We start from the raw sequence: 25,365 nt of genomic DNA on the forward strand, positions 1-25,365 counted from the left end.
AGCCAGGTCAACAGGGAGACTAGACATGCGTCTCCTGTCGTAGAGTAAAATATATAATCCCCATATTAAGACCAGAACTCATTCATATATGAATATGAAATTATTGAATTATGTCACATGATCAATTCATGTGTGATGTACGTTAAAGAAATTAAAACATCTCAACATCATAAACCACCAAGGTGAAAGTATAGTACAACATTTAACAAATCAAAAAAACAAGTCAATAGCAAATAACAAACATCTGATTTCTTAACTACAGTAAGACCTAACTAGACATGTTTGCACCCCCTTTTAGGTTATGGAATCTTCCTCAGTGGCATAGCAGAAGTCTGTGTTGACAATAGTGTCTTACCTCGCCCTATAAGGTCTAGTCTACGATACACCTAGTAAAGGATGTAGTTCCAAATAGTCTTATAAGTAGACCAGGACCTGGGAGAGAGGTAATACTGGTTTACTTCTATTGCAACATGAACGTGCAAATAATAACGCATCTTTTAACATGGGAGAGTAACATCTATTGGTGTACAGTGAACATGTCCCTGCAAAAAGGCAGTCATGACAAAAGGCCATTGGGAAAAGGCTGCAGTAACTCGCGGAGTCACATTATATTTGTTGAAAGGGGAGCAAGGGTTGCTGCCGAGTCCCGTGCTCCCTTTGAATCTATAATGGGTTTGGGAGCTGCAGGGCTGTCCCCTGCTTCCATTACATGGAATGCAGGGGACAATTACGGGATTTCGCTGTAGCCTTTTCCCAGCAACAGTTAAACACGACAGTCTTTTTTGTGGAAAACTTCACATGGAACCCATCGATTGAGGTAGAGCCTGATCAAAACATGTCAATCATGTGTTGCCTGCAATTTTATTTACAAAGTAGGTAAACAACTATTCCCTTTAAACTGAATACTGACATTTTTAAATGGTCAATTATATTCTATTTTATTGACATGTAACTCAGTTACTGTTGTTCATTAAATGTCAAACTGTCTTTTTTTGTATGGTTCCTTCTTTGTGGTAACAGAATACATTCCGCTGTCTTTACTTTCCTTGAAACTTTAATCCCACAAAAACTGGATTTTTGTTCACGTCTTCTGCTCCACTTATTCAGGAGTGGCTTTTGCCACTTTGGGGTAACGTTTCAACCCTGGAATCCTTTGCCAAATAAATGGGTTACATTTTGGATTCTAATCTCAACTTTAAATTACATATTTATTCTGTCTCTTCATCTTGTGTTTTTCAATTGTCAGCGCCCTTATCTTTCTTGCTCTTGTGTTCTCTGGTTTAACTGGGGGCAATGCTATTTTGGTTGGCTGATCTGCTTTCCCACTGGCACCTTTGAAAGTAATACTTCACTTTACAGGGACACTGATTTCGATGTTAACAGAAATTGAATCACATCCCACCCACAGAGAAATCTCTCCATTTGCTCCCCATCAACTTTTGAACACTCTACATCTGCTGCAGCACTTTCAAGTTGGTTTGTTGTTTTTAGGCAAACCCCCCTATCTGGCAGCTAAAATGGAGATTTCAAGTTTGCATCGTCCGACTAAAAGCCAGGAACTTATCTTTGCCATCCATGTGACTTTACAAAATATTTTTTTGCAGCTCCTACTCCTCTAGTGTGGAATTATGTCCCCGTTTCCGCATCACTTAGTTCCACACAGTAGAGTTTTGCACTTCTTTCAAACTTTCTTTTGACCCAAAGATATAGATAGTTATTTTCACGGTCATCTTTTTCTAATGTTTTTATTTTTGGGGGTTTTCAGGGTATTTTTTTGTATTTTACTCTGTGATAATTCCATAAAATACTAACGCAAAGAATCAAATTATTTCCACATGTGCTTGCAATATGTATTTTATAAGAGTACAGCATCAGCGCCTTTAGGCCAGGGTGCACTTAATACAACTATTAAATAAAATATATAAATCGTACAGTATTTTTGGAATAATTATATAAAGCAAATATTTAGATACTTCTACAGGAGTTAAAATATCAATGTCTAAGCATATTACTTTTCCTTGTAGAGCCCAATGTCTAAGCATATTACTTTTCCTTGTAGAGCCCAATGGCTAAGCATATTACTTTTCCTTGTAGAGCCCAATGGCTAAGCATATTACTTTTCCTTGTAGAGCCCAATGGCTAAGCATATTACTTTTCCTTGTAGAGCCCAATGGCTAAGCATATTACTTTTCCTTGTTATATTACTTTTCCTTGTAGAGCCCAATGTCTAAGCATATTACTTTTCCTTGTAGAGCCCAATGGCTAAGCATATTACTTTTCCTTGTAGAGCCCAATGGCTAAGCATATTACTTTTCCTTGTAGAGCCCAATGGCTAAGCATATTACTTTTCCTTGTAGAGCCCAATGGCTAAGCATATTACTTTTCCTTGTAGAGCCCAATGGCTAAGCATATTACTTTTCCTTGTTATATTACTTTTCCTTGTAGAGCCCAATGTCTAAGCATATTACTTTTCCTTGTAGAGCCCAATGGCTAAGCATATTACTTTTCCTTGTAGAGCCCAATGGCTAAGCATATTACTTTTCCTTGTAGAGCCCAATGGCTAAGCATATTACTTTTCCTTGTAGAGCCCAATGTCTAAGCATATTACTTTTCCTTGTTATATTACTTTTCCTTGTAGAGCCCAATGTCTAAGCATATTACTTTTCCTTGTAGAGCGGTAACTTGCCGATGCAGAAGATGTAGGATGTCGGGTTTACGACATTTATGTTGGTTGTAAGGTTAGACTGGGATTCAAGTTAGTACAAATAAATAGATTACAATTTCAATTCAATTGCATCTTTATATCGGAGTGAAAACACCGCATAAAAGAGCAATCCAAAAAATACAAAATAAGAAAATCGTTGGGATTAAACTACAATTCGCTTAATAAACGTTGTATAAAATTACCATAACCTCAAGCAAATATTGATATTGTGCAAACAATAAAATACAAACTCACCTTCATTACTCATAAAACAAACAGCAAATAGTTAAAATGGATAAAGTGCATCACACATATTTAAGAATATAACTGAGCCCTCTCCTTATTCCCACAGTATTCGGTAGATGCTGTTCTAAAGAGTAGCATACTGACGATTCCTCACACATCAATGAGAATAGAAGGGTAGGTCGGTAATGGGTGAAATTTCTGCCCCTAAAATCCGAAGAACGGTTTTCTCCGAATTAATTTATACAATCTGCAAACAAACATCGAAGGCGTCACGTCTTCCGCCACTTGTGTCGCATCTACAACTACGTCAACCGTTTTCTGATTTACTCCACTTGTTTCGCTTTTTCAGCGGGAAAATACTAAATCTGAGTTTCGTTATTAAAGAAGGCCCATATCACAGAGGCTCAAAGGTCATCATACACTTTACAATAAACGTGGGTTTGCAGCCTCAGCTTCATTAGCTCCTGCTCTTCCATGTGTTTGTTACATAGTGAGTGTATTTGAGTATAGGTTTTGAATGTGCACTCATTAATCCTGAGTTTTCAAACCCCGCCCCCATTCCCAAGGTGGTCATTTGTTTTTTCAACCTAACGTAGCCAGGGAATCTTTTTTTGGCACATCCCTTTTACATAAATTATCTAAGCTGTTCAGAGTTCAAAAAAAATATATAGCCTGAGATTAAGTCCACACTGATGGCCTGATTCTGAAGAGGGTGCACATTTAGAAAAACGTCCTTCTAAAGCAGAACAGCACTTATCTAAATGGCACCATATCCTGCAGGATTATGAAAGTGGCGTACTAACATTAAAAGGGCCACTTTTGATACAGTCTTATGACTTGGAAAAGGCCTTTGTCGCGGCAACAAATGCACTTATGCCCCCCATAAAATGACGCTAATCTACGGGACCCCATAAGGTATCAGTAGTAGAAAAGAAGCGGCATTCAGTCTAAAGTGGCCTTTGCTTAAAATTAAGAATGGCATTTCTATAATGTTCCCTTAAAAATTCAATGCAGCTGAAGACCACAAGATGGCAGAGCGAGCCCACAGTGAGGCAGACACTGAACCATGGTCGGATCGAACTCGTTTCTTTGAGAAGGTGAACATTCCTTGTATGTCCATTGAGAATAGAGATTCGCTGGATGCCCCGATTAACGTTACAGGAGGTGTTAATGGTTTGAAGTCATCTTAATATTGGGAAACCTTCACACTAGAGTAAAATTGCAATGGCCAAACCCCCTTGGCGTGGCCTCCGCTGCCCCTGGTGGCCACCTGACAGTAGGTATAAAATCCCTCAAGCACAAAAAGGTACTCATGGCCATAGTCTACTGTAATAGAAGAATGGTGGCATCTCCCACATATCTTTGTAAGCCCCTAGTTAAGTTTGTGAACCCGCAGACATTCCATGACACAATTTTACACCCCCCCACCCATCCTAGAGGACACATTATTTGAAAACCTAACTTGGGAAAACATTTGAGCAGCAGCTTCCAACCAGGACCAGTCCTGAAGGGCTACCGTGGTAGACCCCGTCACTGAATTAGAACTCAAGGACTGCACATCCAATTTAGGTGTGGCAGTTTCAGGAGACAGAAAGTCTGCCAACTCCACTGGAGCAGGAAGGTCAAATAAATCGTATTCATCCACCCTCAGCAGGTCACGGTCCTTCTAAACTAATTGTGCAATTAAATTCGCACTTAAAGTGGCACACAGATCTGTTGGTTCCTGATTTTGGGAAGATCACTCGGACAATGACATCATTGTCATCATGGTCAAGCAAGGCACCTAGTGAAGGAATTTCAGATACCCATTTGTGCTCGGTTCATAGAATGTTGGGTATCTCCCTGTGACACCAATTCCCATCCCATGACGGTACCCTGGAATTTCTCTTCCCTGGTTGGATCATGCAACCGAATAGCACTAGGAATCCGCGTCAGTGGGTCTGAGGCTGGTGTTGAAGGCTCTGTGGCTGGTGCGAGTGTTGGAACCTGCACAGCCCTCCAAGTTGAAACCGATGCATCATGAGGAGAATCAGGCAAAGTTGCAGAGCCATCGACACCATGTTACCCGTTCCCACATGCGCCAAGTTAGATGGAATAGGGTTTCCCCAGAAATGTTATATTGCTTTGTTTGGATACTGCCTTCTTAGCTCTCACCACTTGAGACGTTCAGTTATCAAATGGAGCAGGCAGGATTGTAGGATGGTGCGGCTGAGGCTCTTGTGCTGAGTCCTTGACTGCCACTATCCCGTGATAGTTCCTTGAATGTGTCACTGTCTGATAGTGCACTTATACATTTTTTGACCTTTTTCTGCTTGTTCAAGTAAGGGGCCGGAAGGTTTTTGTTTTTTTTCTACTGCTGCCCCTTGTCAGCAGTAGCCAGGAACTCCACGTCCGTGTCGACTTCTCGGCCTTCCCACTCAGCTTGGACTAAATATTCCTCCCCATTTTGAAAGTCCAATAGGACCGTTTGGGTATCCGGAGGCTCACTTTGTTCCAGAAAGGTAGTTGGAAATTGTGCCAAGGCATGCCCTTCTGGCGCTTCCCAAGTGACATCAACAACCACATACTCGGGAGAAAGGCTCCCCAAAGGTACCGTTTTCAGTAAGGGAGCGTAGTGAGGGTACTTTTATTTATTTATTTCACATTTATAAAGCGCTCACACAGCCCGCAGGCATCGAGGCGCTGTTACAGGAATTGTCTTGCGTAATTGGGTTTTTTTTTTTTTTTTCTTAGTTACGTATTTATAACGCGCTTAAACACCCAAAAGGTTTCTAAGCGCGGACCCGGGGATCGAACTTGTTGTTGCTTCGTGTCGTCTTGCTTCCAAGACGCGCACGCTGCCGCTGAGCTATCCTCCCGGGACTTTGATCCTTCCAGTAGTAAAACCATATTAGAATCAAGCGTTCCCAGCTTCCTGGCGTTGTCCTGAGTAATGTACTTAATGTTGTCATACAACCTAAGGATGGACTCTAAAATAAGATGCAGGGCCGACATCGATGCTGGCACAAAGGAGTCCATTTGAGGCATAATTAAGGTACCTTCTCATTTCCGTATTGCTGGGAGTGAATAAGTCCCTATTCATGGATTGTTTAAGAATGGGTTTTGGATTTCCCGAGATGGGATTTCCCCAAGTGTTCTGGTAAGGGACTTGGGAATAGGCCCGTTGGATCGTAAGATGGTCTAGTACCCAATGCATTGGACCTGTAGCCTCTGTTGGTTACCCACTCAATGTTTTCACACAGCCTTTCAAAAGAGTCATCCAGTACCATAGACTCATTCAAGGCTGTCATAGGAGCTGTCTGCGAACCAAGATGTACTATGGCCTCCACTGTCCTCGGCACTTCGTCCATGAACAGCTCATCCTTGGCTAATGGCCTTAATGGAACCAGGGGAATGTAGGCTTATTTTTCCAGCTCCACAGTCAGGGTCGAGGAATGATTGAACCTAGTGCCTACTGTGTTAGTTGAGCATGAGTTTGTTGTTACTTTGTGGACTTGCGTGGAAGCCAATGTCTGTGTTGCAACGTTGAAAGGTGGTCTGCCCACGAATTGAGAAAAGTGTCGGAGACAGAGCTTGTTGTGCCTGTGGGTAGGCACCCCCACCCGCCATTCGCTCAGTCCAGGTGGGTTGGTTCCATGCTAGTCAATGCACTGGCTTCCAACGGGTCTGGCATTTTCCCTGCATCCCTTTCTTTGAGGGCCGCCAGTCCCTTTTCAGTAATCAGGAGTCTTTCACTCCGTAGTTTGGGTATAGACATGTCACAGTTAGGACAAGGTAGTGCACTCAATGCCAAAGTGATAGACCACTCCACGCTGTGCTTACCGGAAAGGAAAGGCTTGAAGTTGCGCCAGTCAGACCTCCATCCTGGCTTCTCTACGCCCCTCGAGCCAGAAGACCAAAATACCAAAAGTCCACTTAATGATCCACCTGCTTTGTTTGTGAAGTATCTTCTTGTAGTGTGTTTCTTTTGCTTGTCTGAGTGCATTGTATATGGTGGTGATGAGGTAAATTATTTTCAATGTATATAATTGATTGTATTTAACTCTATTGGGACTATATTTTGTAAGTCTTCATATACATTGATTGTTTATCTTATCTCACTTAAAATCTAAATAAAGTGAAAAAAGAAAAAAACAAGCACTGGTAAAGGCAACAGTTTTGGCTGGTGGATAAGTATTAGGCCACTGCTAGTAGACGCCCAGGTACTTGCACCTGGTAACATCAATGGCCAGTTAATACCACTATGGCAGTCATTGGCAAGTGCCTTTCCCATGCCTATACAAATCCACAAACTGTTGGCATTGCCAATGCTTGTTAAAACGTGTCATCTTGAGGGTCCTAGGAGTTCAACTCATTGCTTAGTTAGAGTTCATGGGCAAGATCTTAGTTTCATTTTTGGTACGTAAATTACAATAGCAAGTTTCTGGTAATGCTATGTTGCTCACATTTCATAAAGGCTTTCGATGTGGCAGAAGTACTATGGACAAGGGTTTGACTGTGAGCCTTTTGGTAATGAATGATCGTATAAAAGCTCGGCCTCCTCTATTGCCCACATTGTGTTACTTTACAGCATCTTTGGGGCACGTGAGGCCATAAGCTCAGGATATAGAGCCGATCACGCTGAGGATAAGGCTGCACCTGGATGGTAAATTTACACAGGAATTAATGAGTAATGCTGCTCTAAAGCAAGTTTGGATTCTAGCCCCATTGGATTCAGCAAGTGAAGAACCTGCCCCCTACAATACTAGTTCGCATATGCTGATGCAGGTTCCAAAAAAAAAATCAACACAATTTGAACCTATGTGAAGCAGGTACATTTAATCAAGTATTGTGATTCATTAGATTTATTGCAAATTCAATGTTTGAGAAGGTTTGTACAAATAGTACTATGCTGAAGTCTAAACTTTTCTGGATTAGTTGTATAACACACAGATTGTATCTCGGGAGGATAGGTCAGGGGCAACGCGCTCGCCTTGGAAGCAAGACGTCACGGAGCACCACACGTTCGATTCCCGGGTCTGCACTTAGAAACCTCTGGGTATTAAGCGCGTTATAAATAACCCATCACATCACATTTATACTTGCAATTTTGAATTTCTATGCATTGATTGAGAAACTATTTTAATAATCTATTGCATTGTTTGGGTAATAATGTTTATACTAAAGCTGATCGCTTAATAAGGCTCAGAGAACATTTGGGTGGCATAACTGGCTGCTGTGTGGTTAAGCAGATGCTTCCTAAGATGCCAGGCTTTTCCAACCTCACAGGTTGCCCAGAGTCTTGCGTGAGACGTCAACTTAGTTCATGTGTTGCTCCGTACATTCTGGTACTTGTAGTTCTATCTTCCCCATCATAAATAGAAGAAATCCCGTCCCATAATGAACAGAATAATCAGGTATGGGGGTGTTTCTCACACCTGACAATGGACAATTGGAGAGCTCCCTTACATGTCCTGAATCATATTCCTAGGGTATCTTTACATCAGAGACAGCATTAATATTCACTGAATGCCGCCCTATGGTGAATAATGGTGCAAGACCACATATACTTTTCTGAACCAAAAAAATAATAGCAAATGACAATGTCACATCAAACAATAGCTATCTGTGTGTCTGCGTATTTGATCATGGTATGCCAGTACAGGTTAGAATAGTCAGCTTAGTGCGTTTGTGGGCGAGTGTGGCTGATGAATTAGTAAATGAACGAATGTTTGATTTGAACACTGTTCTGGTGTGGTATGGAGCTTCGCTGTAGCAATGAGACGAGCATGTGCATTTTTGCTGAACCGCTATATAGCACAGATGAATCTGCAACATCCCACTTATTCACCATTTTATCTTACCATCCACACAAGCACACACACACAGATCCATCCAGCCACCAACTCACCCATCGACGCACACAGAGCCATACAGCTAACCCACGTAGCAGAGACAAGTCACCCATCCGCACACCCACCCATACGTCAATCAGATAAAATCCAGGTATAACAGAAAAAGAAGCGAAGCGTGTTGGCTTTGCAAAAGCTTGTTTTTAAATGAGAATGCTGTGAGCACTCAGAATGCTACATACAAAAGTATGGGATGCACCTAGCATGTGAAAGCACAAGGTACGAAAACATGAGGGGGCGAAGGGCACGCGCACAGGGTGCAACAAATAGGGCAAAGGGAAAGAGTGAATAGGGTGAACACAGGAGGAAAGGTGCCAGGTGTAACTGCGGCCGCCACACAGGACACGCAATACAAGCATGATACGTTTTGTGAATCAAACTTAAATTGCATTCGTTTTTGATGCGCCTTTGAATAGAACGAGACCCAGCGTGGCCCCTGTCCGATAGCGCCTGGAATCTATGAACAGCTAGGCTGGAATCTGCTCAGCTAGCTGCGTTTTATTAGGGTGATGAGGTGTTCATGGGGTAATATTCATAAGTGAACAGCTAGGCCAAATTATCAGGGGTATAGCTGTGTTCTAGTTGAGTGATGGTGTGTAGTAGAGAGTAAGCGTAGTGGTGTGATTATGGTGGTTATCAGTAGGAGCACCTGAGACAAGGCACGTGGCCAGGACGGTAGGGACATACTTGGCGACATACGGATATATAGTGACAGGGTCAATACAGGTATATATGGGATACAGATATGTACGGGGATACAGATATATAGCGTGAATAGCAGATATATGGCAACAGTTCTGTGCACTCTGTTCAGTTTCATCAATGTCATCTGATGCTATTCACTCCATCCATTAGGTCACTCAATCCACTCCATCCATTCCGTTAGTTTCATCCATTTCCAATCAGTACCAACTATTTCGATCCAATCGTCCATGCTGAAATGAAATGGCTGTCCTCCGTACAGAAACACAGACTGCAGAACCAATGGCATCCTCCTAACATCATTATCTGCGCAGCCAATCACATCGTGTTTACATCACGAGACACTGGAAACCCCACCCACAAAATCAGTATATGGCCAATTTGACAGCCATTTTATAAAACACGAATCTTTAACAAAAACTTCTTTATTTGGAAAACCAAATACTTTAACATATGAAAGAACCTAAAAAATGCAGTTAATAATTTAAAGAGCACCAATCAAATCAAACAACTTTAAAAAAACATTAACAGATAACGGCTGTCATTTTGAAAGTAAAAATGCCTGACAAATCTACTTCACAGTAGAAATTGAGCCAAAAAGTGCAAAAGGAGGTGTGGCTGGAAGGAAAATGGTTGGGAATGGGAGGAAATTCCTATACATTTCACTTAGCAATGTGAGTTAAATGGGTGGGGCACAGTCAAACTACCATGTATCCATCCTCATATGCCAACCTGCATTAAAAAGCATTACAACAAATCAGCATCCAAAGCCCCTGTTTCAAGCTCTCATGTTAAAGCTCTTATTTTAATGACAATAGTTTCGGCATTATAGGTAGCACTTCAGCGCCACCTAATAGCCAAAATTAAAAGTTAAATGTAGCCAAAGACCAGAAGATGGCAGAGTAAGCCCACAGTGAATCAGACACTGATATATGCTTTTTGATAACATTGTTTCGTTTCTCATTTGTCACCTATTCATTTCTACTTCACCAGAAGCGCCTGCAGGTTCTTTGGATAAGGTACAAATGCATTTGTTGTTTTATCTGTGGTGCCAAAGGTGCTCTGCACATTCTAACCATGTAGAGCTACTTTTGCACCCACTCGAACAGTTTACGTGGCTGCTGTCACAAAATCTCTTTAGCATGGCTGTGGAAGGATTAAGTAAGGAGACTGTCTAATGTCCATGCCACATTCCTCAGAAAGAGTTGAACCCCAAGACCCATAGCAAAATGTGCTTTAGCTTCAGATAATCTGACAACAAAACGGCTCCGAGTTCTATGTCCACTGAAAAGGTTATGGCCCCCTTTGGAACTACTTTCCTTAGGAAATCATTGTCACAGGCTTCTAGTTCTCTAGGCTCCCATACCCTGGTTGGCAGCCCTAGTTCCCTCTTATCAAGCACTGCAGGGAAAAAGAATAGCCTGGATGTTTCCAAAGCTGTATTGGGTCCCTCACCCTGCTGGGCAGACCTGGTTCCCTCTCACCAGGTACTGCGACGAGGAAGAATGGTCTCCAAGCTTCCCATGCTGTGGTGAGTAATACAGGCTTGGTTCACTAACCTGCCAAGTGCTCAAAGGATTGTTCAACAAGTCTTTATTTGGGTTCAAGTCCCAGGCTCGCAAATCCAAACTCAATTTGGTTTTCCCAAGGCTTGTTTCACTCTCCTGCCAAGTCGTAGTACAGCCCCATGTACTTCTTTGCTTTCCTTTACTTGCATTTGGGTCCCAGACCCTGCTTTCCAAATTGTGCCAAAACTTGCTTGAGCCTCCACTACCTACCCGACTCCCTGCATTACTCTTTCTGCAGGGTGCACAGTTGTTGGCTCCATGGGGATCAATGAGCTTGCTCACGGGACTCTGCCGCCTTCTCTGACCTTCCCCCTGCTCTGCGTCTGTTCCACAGTCCTTCTCTGTTCCGGGCTAGCGTGGCCTCCGATTCCCACCATTCCAGGGTCTTTGGGGTAGCCAGAGGTTTAGTATGGTCACGGGTTGTGCTGCCTTGCGTACTGGACTACCCTCATACTCTTTCCCTCTTTTCCTTGGCGTTCCGGTCGGCACCAGTCTGCACGTCGGGTTCTACCTGGCTTTTGTGACTACTCCAGAGAGGGCTTGCTGCTCTTTCAAGTCCCTTTGGTTTTTATCCGGTTTTTGCCAATCAGGGTTCCTGAACCACTAGAACGGTAAAAGTGGTTCCGATGGCGATTCGGTATTCCTTTGCATCTCTTCCTCGTCTCAGTGCTAAGAGTCTGGGTGTGGAAGCTCACTAGGAATCTCGCTCGTCTCAGTACTTTCTACATGAACTGCTTACGCAAAGTACATAGGGTATGAAGGTAAAAGAGAAAAGGAGTTGGTGACTCTAGTGGGGAGAACTGTCAGAAGGGGGTCTAGGGTCATAGGATGTGCGGCAATAACATGTTCTCTCCCGATTGTCATCCCTAATCCCACAGAGGGGCTTCTCACCCATGTGATCCTCCCAATGAGTACCAGCACCAGGGGGACTGTTAGGTAGCAGCCTCACCTCCCTAGCCACATGGGAAGGGGCTCCCCCCAGGGGTGATGGGACGACATCCAAAGATTTGTCACAGTGGATAGACTGGCCTACATTTAGTTTAGGCTAGTCTACCCACGCAATAACGTTTCACTTACACTTTTTGCTTCAACCTGGACACACAGTACTGTGCATCAAGGGTAACATGAAAGGTATCCTCTGCCGTCACTCAGCAAGTGTACGAGGTAAGCAGAACAATGGGAGGCCGCAGGACCAGTCTTACAACAGCCACCACCTCCCGTAAATATGCTCTACGTTTGTTGTGCAGGCAAAAAGGCCCAACGACAAACAAAAAATGTGTATCAGGGGATGCACTCCTGCTCTGCTCGGAGGCAGACAGCACAGTCCCCCATGTGATTAAAGCACAAGGGGTGCTGCGCTGCCTGCCACTAATGGGAAGGGGCAGCCTGCCATGGAGGTTGGGCTACTGTAATGCCGCCTTTGCTGGTACCTACTCCAGAAACATCCACGGCTCTGAGCAGCCTTGAATATCTCAAAAAAGGAACACATTTCAGCCTCTAGGAAAGCTGCCCACTGGTTTCCCATCCGTGAAAGTCTCATTTTCAAAACCCTGTCCATTGCCCACTAATGCCTCCCTTAACACGGCTCCCCTTACCTCTCAAAGAATCTCGAGAGCCCAATCGTCCAGACCAACCAGGACGCCCTACCTACGCTGCCTCACCATGCCCAAGGTAAGACTAGCAAAAGCAGGAGGCACTCCCCAACTGAAAGCCATTTCTCAAAAGATACAATTCGCACAAGGCAATCTTAAAAAAAGAAATTTTCCCAGTTGATATACTGCATAAAGTGGAACTCGTCAGCTCTCCAATCTTGTCAAGACTTGATCATTGCAATGCAGTATTCCTGGAATCGAACAACAAGTTCACCTCACAACTTCAGTTATCCATGAACAAAAGAACTAGAATGATTGACTTTTCCCCATGCGACCATATCAGCTCAATGTTTAAATCTTTGAACTGACTCAGTATATTCGCGAATTTAACTTAAAAGCAATCAGCACTGTTGATAAATCAATTATCAGATTAATTCCAAAGTACATCCTGTGATATTTTAGGGAACATGTCCCAACAAGCTCTCTTTGCAGACTGGTCCCAACACCATTCTGGAGAATTAAAACGGTGTCAGAAGCCTTGCAGCACAAGGATGAAAACTGCAGAAAAATCTCATCCTGAATCTGAAAAAACAGAGGAATTACAAGATATTGTTTACCTTTATGCACAGACCTTTAACATCCAAATTCCTATGGATGAAGCCTGCAGTTAAAGAGAACTTTTCAAAACCTGCTCTGGTTTAGGGTAGTTCTGAGAAGCCAAGGTAAAAGGTGCAAATAGTTTCGCACTTAAATATTTGACCAAACTGTCAATGGTTTAGTGGTTGAGCAGATAGGCTTGCACTCAGAAGGAGGTAGGCTTGGTGTTAAGTACAGTTAACAAGTTCAGGGTCTGTTTAGGAAAAGATGTCCACAAAGGTAAGAACATTAATATATTATTTATTAGAGGCAGGGAAGAAGTAAAATCAACACACTACTGGCAAACCCCATAAATATAAACATATATACACCACGGTTGAGTAACACCAAAAGGAATTACCAACCACTTCAAAATGCAACACAGTTAATTATATACATATATACTGTAAATGGGTAAGAAGTGAGGGGAAATAAAACTTTAAAGGCCATAAAATAGCTATTATATCTTATTACATTATAACAATGCTTGTGCTCTTATCAAGCATATTCTTGTTTTTGTTACCAGGCCACATGTCCTAGATTACTTAAGAAAGGAAAGGAGTACTCACCCAGGCTTCACTATCTTTGGTCCGGTAAGGAAACTACTTTTAACTTAAGGGTTTTACGTTCAATGCACGTCAATAGGTTTGGGGGCATAACGAGAAAGCAACTTGACCTACAGGCTCTGACAACCGTCAACACAGACACCATGGGACAGGGAATATGTGCAGACAAGGAGCCGCACAGTAGACCTTGCTGTAGGTGGATCACAAGCTGCTTGTTCGCGGCTTACAGCAACAGTAAGGGCAGACTCATGCAGAGGTCCCTGGAGAACTCACATTGTGCATAACAAGATATAACCTGGCTGAAATATGGATTGGGAGGAGGTAGTACATAACCCCAGTTTAATCCTACACACCTTCACTCACATACACCACTGTCCAGAGGTGGACGGCCACGAACATGTATGCCCTTATTTAGCAATTTCTGACCAAAATAAGGAGGAGGATTGCCAAAAAAAAGGAAAATGGCACAAAGAACAGGGCTTGTACCGGGAGGAACAGCCATGTCGAGCATATGGCACTCAAAAAGGCATTAGCACAGTAAAAAAAACAAAGGTGGGTGCAAACAGGTGAAATATTTTTAAAATCAGATCATGGCTACCAGCCTCTTCAGTACACATCACAAAAACAAAAAAAGATAAAGTGTAACAATAAAGGTGAAAAAATAAAGGGCAACACATTCCCCGATAGCTGTAAGGACTGACCAGGTACCCCCCCAACCAACTGAGAAACAGGTGGGGCAAAAGGGCATCACCTCAAAATCGGTAAGGATCCAGACGATGAAAGAGGATATTATATTCCAAGACATTTTTTAATTCTATTCTGTCAGTATAATCAATGTATGTCTTTGGTCTCATTTGCAAGCACTTGTTTTGAGCTACAAGCTCTTCATCAGGGCATAAATTATACTAAGTCTAGTAAATGCTTCTCATTATTTGGCCTTATGTATTCCTCCTTTATTTCGCATCTAATTCACAAATTATACTTCTAGCCTCGACTGATTTTTTATTTAATTGCAGCTTCACGTGCATGCACCGTTAAACCATAAGCTTTTGAAAATTGCAGCTATGTTATGTTACTACTTCCACAGTTTTATCATAACCTGACCAAAACCTAGCGAGTGTTGTCCCTGAGAAGTGTTTCAAATGTGTAGTGATGTACTTCAATGTGTTCATCTATTACTTTGATACACCTGTATATTGCTATGTTATTCTATGCTACTAGTAGCGGGCCCAAGAGTCGCACTAAACTGAACCAATCCTGTGTTCCTGTACATGTCTCAAATCAATGAGGATTTGGCTTAAGGTTTATAAAAATCCAAATAAATAGCTGCAGCCTGTTTTGAAGATAAATCGTGAGCAAATTGTTTTTCATTACTTGTTGAAAGGTACCATTAAAAAAGAATCAATTTAAACAGATATTACGGTGTAATAGCAATTCAAGGAAATCATTTATGTCCAATGTTGACAAGAAAGAAAACAAGATGATACATATTTACAAGAATAAGTGAGTGTTCAGGAAAGCATTCCACTTGTTAGTATTTACATGCCCATTCCTAGATTATGGTACACAAAGAGGCAAAAGCAGCAAGGCACCCCCTCCAAACTAACAATAGTATTCCCAGATGCGGATGCACTTAGCCTAAATGGGGTTAAAACGTGAAGGCATGCAGCCAAACGGAAATACATATTAGCACACCATCATGCAAACTTGAGCCATTCCAGGAGGTTTTTCTGACAAGTGGAGGACAGCTATGTAGAACATACAGCCATCTTACCTTTTGGAAACCCTGTAGTTGGCCACTGTTAGCACACCTGTTTTAGGGTCACGGACTGTGGCTCGTGCCAACTGTGTCAAGAGAAAACAGTCAGAACATATTGAGAATAAAGGAAATCTTTGACTGGATTGTTCAAATGTAATTGGACATTTCAGCTAACAAGCCACGTGTGACACAGCACAGCTCAGTAGTCATCCCTAGAAGTTCACTTCCAGTTCAGAGCCACCGAGCAGCCACTGAGCAATGCATTGCGGGCATGCAAAGTAGTGGGAAAGCAAACATTTTTGCTCAAACAAAATTGTCATTAGCAACCCAAGACAGGCTCTCAAGGATGAAGACAACCACATACACATATAAGCCTAATTAGGGATCATCACTGTGGTACAGTCTGGCATCCAAGAATGTTTGGCATACACCATCAAAGTTATGGGGAGTATAAAAAATCCCTACCACCTGCATAACAGTAAATTACAGTATGGGGAAGATTTCAGATGCAACACTGAAAGTCACATATGCACGTTTACTATCCTCCCTTGTGTATCCATCGCATGTGCACTGATCATTGTTATCTGATGAGTCCCTCTGCATGGAAGGGGGGACAAAAAAAATAATTGGGAGTACGGCGCCTTTGTATCAATAATAAGAATTCACAGAGGAGATCCTAAAACATTTAATCTAAAGATTTTTCCAATAACCACACACAATCAAAACCTCCATTGAGCATGGTAATGGTTAGCAGCACAACATCCATTGTGTTGGTTAGAGTTTTGTTAAAAAATCCACACTTGCATGTGACATATTGTCTTCACCTAACAAAATACACAAATCAAATCCAGCTTGCAAATCAAAAAGCGTGGATTAAGAATACAAAATTATCTTCTTTGTGGACCTTGACAAATATTGTTGGAACACTTGAGGGTGATTTCTTTAACATAGAAAGAGACCACTCTTACCTCAATCGCTCCAGTTCAATGCCATTTTAAACCAAGCCACTCATGTATACCTTTATGTCCACACCAGAAGTAACAACTACTCTTTTAGTGTGTGGGGTCCTTGATGAGGGCATTCACTCTGAGGCTAACAGATGCACCAATACTTAGAGTGTATGGGCTACATATACCAAAGAAACCACAAACGATGACATTTACTTATTTGCGAAAGAAAGATGAAGTTATGGAAATGGCCCTCAGCAGGGGACGCAACGCGGGAGACATTACCCATGTTGTTTTCTGTGACCTTTCACAGTATTGTGCTGCAGGCCAGGTTGCGTTGCTTGCATGGTCTGAATTAAGTTAAGCTCCATTTTAAAACTCTCAGGGGTGTGGGGGTGGAGAGGGGTCCAGAAATTGGGGTTGAAATTTGGAGAGCTATACATTTACTGTTAAAAATAAAAGATCAACTCAACTTCACTTACAGGAATTATATAAAAACAGGTTCATATGCAGCAAGCTCACAATCTCGAAACAGGAGGTGTGGGAACCAGGGATTCCCACTCGCGATGTCAAGAGCTACTTTGAAGTAATAACTGAATCGCCAGAACCCCTGGAATACTTTCCATAGACCTTCATATGTATCAGTGACTGGAAAGGAGACCATGCACAGACCCAACCCTACAATGTAACATGCATTGGGGCAGGGGGAAGATTACGGTCACTGTCCCACCTATGTGAAATGGCCCCAACAGTTTGTAGTCCTGGTCTCTCGTTTAACAGGGGCAACAACCGTGGTAGATTACAATCCAGAGTCCCTCAATGTCAACATTAGGCTTAGGAAGTGTGCTGCTGTCCTATCCCAGAAAAAGAATCAAGTAAGCCAGCAATTCCATCCAACCCAACACTACTGCAATGAGATCCCCAATTCAGCAACCCCATTCACATGTGAGTCTCTGTGGGGATTATGTCTCTCTGAATCCTATTCAAAACAAGTCTCCCCGCTAACCATATGCAGAAAGGGGGCGGATGTGGGGGAGGGGGGGTTCTGAGGAGCACAGCCACTGTTCATCAGAACATCAGCAGGAGAGCAGTAGGCAGATCAGTGCTGGCAGCAGGGGAAAGACACAATGGTCCATATTAGTGGAACCACAGGACGACAGAGGGCAGCTTTGCACCCACTATGACCCCAAATTAGCAGACTGGGTCCTTACACCCTTGGCAGCGGCTGCTTAACCCGGTTATACGTACCAATTACTGAAGGATAATTAGCAAGCAGCCAATCAAGGAGCACTTGTCAGAGAACAATGGGGATAACCCATCACATACAGGGAAGAAGAGCAATAACCAATCCAGCCATTATTGGGCAATCGCTTCAGTAAAAGGGTCTACAAAAGAGTTCAGGTGGCTGCTATAGGTGGCATGGAAAGGGCTATGGGACAGATTGCAAGAAGTGAAAAGTAACCCAAGGAAGGAGTTTTACCATAGAAGGAAAGAAAGCTGAAAGTCAACAGAGGGCTTTAGACCCAGATAAGGATAGAAAGTGAAAAGCCTGTTGGAAGCCAGATCCAGGAAAGCTGAGGACTTTATTTCAGATACAGAGATCTCTCTCCCTCCCATTCTTCCCTCCCTCCCTCATCCCCTCTCCCTCCCTCCCTCACCTTCCTCACTTCTCCTCCCTCCTTCCCCTTCCTCCCTAGCACAAGCATCACAAACTAGAGCCCGGTAACCCTGACTATCTACAGCAGACTAATTAAGAAGGTCTAAAGGCAAACCCCCTTATATTCCCAGGTGTATCCCACAAAACAATCTTTACAATTGGAAATAGATGCCTTCCAATTGCCCAGGCTCCACTAATCGTTCCCCCTTACAACCTTGTGTTCCATGCCCTAATCTTCTCTCCAACGCCTGCCACTTCCTCCTACTCTGCTCCAGGATCCTGCTCCCACTATCTCTCCCTTCTACATTTTCCTCTTCTGCCCCTCCAATATTCTCCCTCTACTTCTTACCTCTACCCTTCAATCTATTCTTGATTACTCCCTCAGCACATTCAACTTTATTCTACTACTCCCCATTACTCTCTCCTATTACACCATCTCCTCCCACTACTCTCCACTCTCGCTGCACTACTCTCCATTACACTCTCCTCCCACTACACTCTACAATGTATTCCACCCACACCACCTTTCCCAGTCACCCTCCTTTCACTCTCTCATTAACCTTATTCACTCACTCCCACATACTTATACCCCTACGTTCTCACCAAGTCTCACTCACCCACCCACCTTACACGCACTCTCATACTCAAGTGCCACTTGTTCTCACCAACCAATAACTCACCTTGCACTTGCTCTCTCCAAGTGTTCAACACTCTGCTGCACCCTGCTTCCTCCAACTGGTCTCTTGGTCCACCTTCTCCTCCCTGGACTGCACCCAAACAACCCACAGTAACCCTTAGATTCCCTGTTAACTGGCTTAAACCCTGCATTTTTTTCATATGCGGGTCCGCTGGCTCTTTGTAATGTCAGCATACTATGAACACAGTCTCTTTTCAATTTGTTTCCGTGTTGGATGGAGCTTCCCAATTTCTGGTTTAACTGGTGTGGTTTTCTGTTGCTTCCTCGTTCTCTGCCACCCCTCTCCGTGGTGAGAGCTGAAGTCAGGTATTTGCTGCAAGGACTTTTGGTAGCTGTAGTTCTGCGGGAGAAAGACTGGGCAGCATTGTGCACACCGGTATGAGGCGATTTGCAGTGGAATTTGCAGCCAGCCAAAGATAGAAGGGACAGAGACTAGGGCCCTCCAAGCTCCCACTCCCCGCCTCTGGGTCAGGACTGACTGTGGTAAACAACCTGGTAGACCCCTGCCCTAGGTTGAGAGGGGTCCCCATACCCTATTGACACACCCCTTTGTATTTGCTCATTAACAGTGTAATATATGAAATGCTGCTTAATTGGCCTACTACCGAGATGTTGGCAGTGCTATAATACTTCCAACATGCTGTAGTGGGATGTAGAATTGTACTGGGATTTCTCATTGTGTGAAACGCTACTTCTATGAAAATGCTGTGAGCAGTATAGTCTGTCAAAGTAGAAGTGCCTCACATGGTCTCATTCAATATGTGATGGAGGCAAATGACTTGTGAGCTCACTGCTTCACTTCTCGGTACCAATAAAGACAGCTACACATACGACACTCAAAAAGGCTGTTCATACATTGTTCTAACTGCACATTACATAAGTCGGAAGTCATTTCAGTGACTTTTCAACGAATCTTCCAAGGTGCTCAATCCTCCAACTCCTTCTAAGCTTCCGCCATTCATAAGAGCAACACTGTTGGCGACTGCTGTAGAATAAGGATTGCATGGGGATCCTCCCCCAGTGTTCATGAGCATGCTCCTTGGCCTGGAGATATTTTTCTCATGCATGCCCGGGGGATTTCATACCATGCTTTCTTCATGTATTCAAAGGTACATGCTGTGTTTGAGCTAGTTTTAACCTTCACTGTTATTGCTCCCCAGGCGGCAGTCTCTGCGGCAAAGGCCATCCGGTGCAAACATGCCTTGAACAGGAGAGGTTGTAGGGCAATTTGCTCATCTCAAAGTATACAGAGCATTTTCAGAAAATGTTTTTTGTTTCTGGTCTGCTGATACAGCTAGGTGCCACAACGAACACTACAAAGTAGACCGCTAAACACCAACCTGCTTGACACTGTTTTGGATAATGGAGCACTGGTGTCTTCTGCAGGCCATATATCCTCCCCAGTACACAACAGCAAATCCAAGATTGCACGTGCGCTGTGTGCAGAGAGTCAGCCTTTGCCACATCTATTCTCATCTGGAACACGTCTGTGTTATGAGCTTACTGCGTGGCCTATGCATCTTACCTCTGCATATGCACCTCCATAGTCTGTTATTGTGCTTTTGCTGTGTTACTCCCCATCCTCTACGGTGCACATCTGGGCTCAGAACACACATGAGCTGTGGTTTACTTCTGCATTCTCACCAACAGGCCTTGTACTTAAGAAATCCATCCTAATATAATGAAAAAGATGACGACATGCTGGTAATTTGCCGGAAATGTATCCATGAAAGGCAACTTAATTTTCTATGCAGCATACATTTCATGGGCAAAAACCACCACGCAGCACAGCGTCTTTTCAAGGACACCCGTCACCCACTCAGATTGATCAGAATGAAGTATGTCCAAGCCATGCATAAAATAGTATGGCATTAATATTAAAAGTATGCACATACCACTACAACATTACCCTTCGATGTGATCAGAATTGCCACTTGTAGGTTTGAATCAAGAAGCGGGCTGGGCACAATATCCCTGCCACTGTATACAAGATTGAGGAACTTGGGTAAACTCCAGATTCCGATAGATAGGCCCTTGGGTCACTGTCTTGATCCCTCCATGCGCCTTTTCCAAAGTATCCTTTATTGTTCAGTGTCCCTTCCCGAGAACCCACAGGACGTATCCCTACCAATTGACAGAGATGGCACATCAATCCCGCCCAGTCTCAGAGGCAGTGCAAGGGTTTTATTGATGTTTTGTGGGCCCTATGGTCATCCCTCCCTCTCTCTACCTCGTCTTGATTTGCACCTCCTCCCAAACACAGGTGTCCATCACCCAAGGTTAAAAGATACAGATGGTTGACCTCTCCTGTCTAACTGCCTTCATCTAGATGCGATGGACCTAAGGCAGACCACCTTCTCTCACTAGCATGCTGAATCTCACCTCCCCTATCTTGCACTTCTTTCTACTCCTCTTGTACCCACTTCTCACTGCAATGTCGAAGGTCTAGGCCTTGTGTTCGGGAGTTTCTCAAAAGTCCACCAAAGGTAGGACTTCAGAAGACTCACACTTGGGGCACAGTGTTCCAACTATTACTATAGGCCTGAACCACACAAGTATGTTGGTAGCAATGGCTGAGCACCAGGCTCATTTTAGGATAGAGGAAGGGATGTAGGAAGGTACAAGGACCTGAGAGAATACATTATTTCTCCTCTGTGAAAGATAGTGAGCTAAAAACTCTGGGTAAGTCTCTCGTAACCAGGACTAATGTCTGGCAGAGAGACTACCAGGACCCCCTTGTTAATTTGTCCAATTAGAAATTATAATTAAATTTAGCATGCCTCACGTGCTTCAGCTATATGTAATTTTTTGAATTTCCAGATTGGATGTCGTTTGATAAAATACTCCCCTCTGCTCTACTACTCCCTACCACACACCACTACCCCCAGACTACTTCCCCCCCTCCTGCACACTACAACCTCCTCCTACACTTTCTTCCACTACTCCCTTCAACCACTACTCAGACACCTTCCTTTCACCGAGTACAAACACTTTACAATCACTCCTTACAATAACTCTTCAAACCAAACTAGCCATAATAACATGCACACTGTAGTACCACTTTTACTCACTAGAGAATTCCTCACCTTCTCCAGAAATTGCCTCTACACTCCACTGCTCATTCCTCCCTCTTAATGGTCTCTTGGTCAGCAGCAGCCTCCTCCTCCTCCTCCTCCTCCTCCTCATCCTCCTTTGACCTCACCGTACTATCTCACACTTCCTGCTTTCTGTGATCCCCCCCTCTGTGTATTGCTTCTATCAATAGCCAATCTGGTCCCGATTCCCCACCTGGGACAGTGAGACATCAGGCAAAATTAGAAGTAGCAGACCAAGCGCCGCCACTTCCGTTGCACATGCCCACCGCTGAAAAGCAATGGCATCCCTTGAAGTCCAGTGTCCTTGTTTGTGTTAGGGGCGCTACATTCTGGGTCCCCATAAGGTAAATCTTATGGTGGTATGGATTTTGTTTTCTACGCACAAGTCCCTGGTGAACTAGGGTAGCCAATGGTGGATGGATCTGCTTGCCGCAATCACTCAGCGGCGTCTTGCAGCCGATCTTGCCACAGCTTGTCCTCTGCCTGCAATGCATCTCTGGAGGTGGTGAACTGTTTGTTGGTGGTAGGGTTGTGGGCGCTCTGTTGCTTGTGTAAGGTGCTGGACCTGGGCTCCCTTAGATGCTTTCCATTGGTTTCACACTCTGATGCTTGGTCTCTGGAAAAGATTTTAAAAAACTGGCAAGAATCGTGTTGAGGTGCATTGCAGGAGACAAAAGGGGACCTGCTTAAAAACAGGCTGGCTCAAGGGGGTCCGGGGGAAGGGCAGGAATTGTAGGACTGGCTCTAGTTAGGCCTCTGGTCCCTGGCTGATGGGGGTACCTATCCCATGGTACTGGCCTTGCCACACCATATTGTTATCAATAAAAACATGTAAACATCACTGATTACTCGGGTGTGCTCTGTTGATTCCTTGTTACAAATTAAAAGAAAGATTAAGCTGAAGATCATGGCACATAAAATAGGGGAAATATGTAGTGTGATGGAGGGCTGGATCAGGATTTAAGAAAGAGTGCAAGCACAGTTCACCGTACAGAGATGATTACCCATTACTGAAAATTACTACTATTCTTGTACAGTGACGATTTCCAGGGGTGTCATTTGGTTTTGCCAACTCTGCACCTAGTCTGTGTTACTGAGTTTAGCTTCCCATGTGGTTGCTTTTGTGCTTACGTGTTGCCCTGGTGACTACACATAACAGAGCTGTGTGCGTGGCACCACAAAGAACAGCTCATTGCTTCTGGCTCCAAAAAAAATGAAGGTTTCTCATGCCTTCCCTTGAAGCCCAATTATTGTTTTTCTTGCACATTTTTTCCTCGCCCTGAACTGCTGCCATAGGTTCACTCCATAAACAATTTCTAAAGCAACGTTTTTTGTTGACTGAGAAAGAACTGGAAACATGTACTTTGCTACCGGTTCATGTACAATAAATAGCACTGAAGTTCTTTTCTCCAAGAATGTGCTACTTCATCAAACCCATCTATTCCAATGGTTCAAGCTTTGCATTCTACTTGAATTGCTACATCCATTAACAGCTGCCAGCTAACCCGCTTTTGCAATCAAAGGAGAGAAACTCCAGGAGGCCAGACATATGAGGTTTTCCCAAGTGAGTAAGACACTGGGCCTCATCATGAGTCTAGCGGTAACCCTTAAATACGGCGGTAGCGCCATTAGCGCCGCATTTAAGGGTCCGCCAGATCATGGTATTGGTGGATTTCCCCCCAGCTCTGAGCTGGGGGGTAATCCGCAACAAATTTGCCGATTTTCGGTGCTATTACCGGCGGCAGGAAATTCAACGGCGGTAATAGCACACATTTTCCCCATTGGGCCCAATGGGGAATGGGCATTAACCGTTCCGCCAAACCCGTGATCTGGCGCTAATAGCGCCAGGGGGTTTGGTGGTAGGGCTAATAGCGCCGGCGGTAATAGCACTGGCGTTAAGGCCCAACTCGTGATGAGGCCCACTGTCAGGAGCAGAGAAGTTGCAAAGATAGCTGCACAGTCATAACCCCAATAAAAAAGGTGGTTCAAAAGGCATGTTTAACCCTTGTATCCCAGCCCTGGTCCACGCAAGCGTGTACTCTTCCCTTCCCGGAGCAGGGGCAGTTCCCCTTGAACCCCCCTCCCCCACCTGCCAGTCCACTGGATAGGGAGGGGCAATGCATCTGCTAAATAAAATTGTTGGCTCGTAGCTGTCCGATAGCTGTACGGGGCCTGTACTCTGCGAATGGATGATGGGGATCTTTTCTCTTCAAAGTGGCATCGTCCGCCACATGAAGCCACCAGCACTCACTGCGCAGCTCACGCTCTTCGAAAATATCCTGGGTGGGCCACTAGTAGTTACCACCACGGCCAGCAGCCCTTTAGAATCTTCGAGGTTGGCTCTGTTGGCTGGGAGGCCCACCTGCTCTCACTGCTGCACCTGTTCTCAGCCCACCCCCTCAGTAATGTGTCAGGAGACACAGGGAGTGGGCCTTGGAGCTTCACCCGGGCTGCTCCACTGGGCGACTCAGGGCTTTTCCATCCACACCCGGGTTGCCCAATGGAGCCTCTTGGGACTTACTCCTTCCTCCATTTCACCGGGGATGGCCGGCGAGGCCAATCCAGGGCTTTTGCTTCAGCCTTCTGGGCGGAGTGGGCGGCTTCTCCTAACTTCACCTCCCGGGCTGTGACTGGCATATGCAGCCCAAAAGGACTTTTTTTTTTGTTAAGGGCCTGCCTTTCTAGGCCACGAGGTGGGTCGTCAAGGCACGGCTGAGCAGCCTGGTCTGTGCCCCAAGCCCAACCCCCCCCCCCCACCACATGTAGTCTGGGCTGGATGCTCTTCGTTGGCCCAGGCAGCATCTGGCATGCTGTCTGGGCCCTGGATACTGCTGGGCCCATCTGATTCGGCCCCCGGGGCAGGCAGACAGCCTTCACGGCCGTGCTGCCCCTAGCATCAGAAGCATCACCCCTCCGGCTTAGTCTCTGGTGGCTCCCCATGGGCAGCCCGACGCAATTTGATAGATTTAGGCCCTGGAGTAGCAGGGGGCGATAGCAGCATCACCCCCCCCTCCCCCGCAGCCCCTTCCTGGATAAGTCTCTCTCCCTGCTTGCGCGCGTGCACACACACACACACACACACACACACACACACACGTTCCCGTAGGGGACAAGCATGCAGCCCCTACTAGCACGGTCACGGGCTACACATGGGAACATCTTCCCAAAAAGATGGTTTTGACTACCTGCTCACTTAAACATTGCATATCAGACTTCATAAAAGCCTTTCTTTTTTCGTCTGATAATTACAGATCGCAAAGTATATTTAAGTCTGCAATCACAATTACTATATAAAAGGTCAGATA

The 25,365-nt window shown here is 44.3% G+C and overlaps 1 protein-coding gene across 4 annotated transcripts in view; it reads right to left on the reverse strand.

Annotated features, from left to right (window-relative positions):
• P4HA2 (prolyl 4-hydroxylase subunit alpha 2) overlaps window positions 1-25,365 on the reverse strand; it is a 274,459-nt gene that overhangs the window by 62,923 nt on the left and 186,171 nt on the right. For all 4 annotated transcript variants that reach the window (XM_069652510.1, XM_069652508.1, XM_069652512.1 and 1 more), the window contains exon 9: window positions 15,680-15,750. In XM_069652510.1, coding sequence (XP_069508611.1) covers window positions 15,680-15,750 — 71 coding nt within the window. The remainder of the gene's footprint in view (window positions 1-15,679; window positions 15,751-25,365) is intronic.

This window comes from Ambystoma mexicanum, chromosome 3p (assembly GCF_040938575.1).
Source record: "Ambystoma mexicanum isolate Mex_15411 chromosome 3p, UKY_AmexF1_1, whole genome shotgun sequence".
Classification (NCBI taxonomy): Eukaryota; Metazoa; Chordata; class Amphibia; order Caudata; family Ambystomatidae; genus Ambystoma; species Ambystoma mexicanum.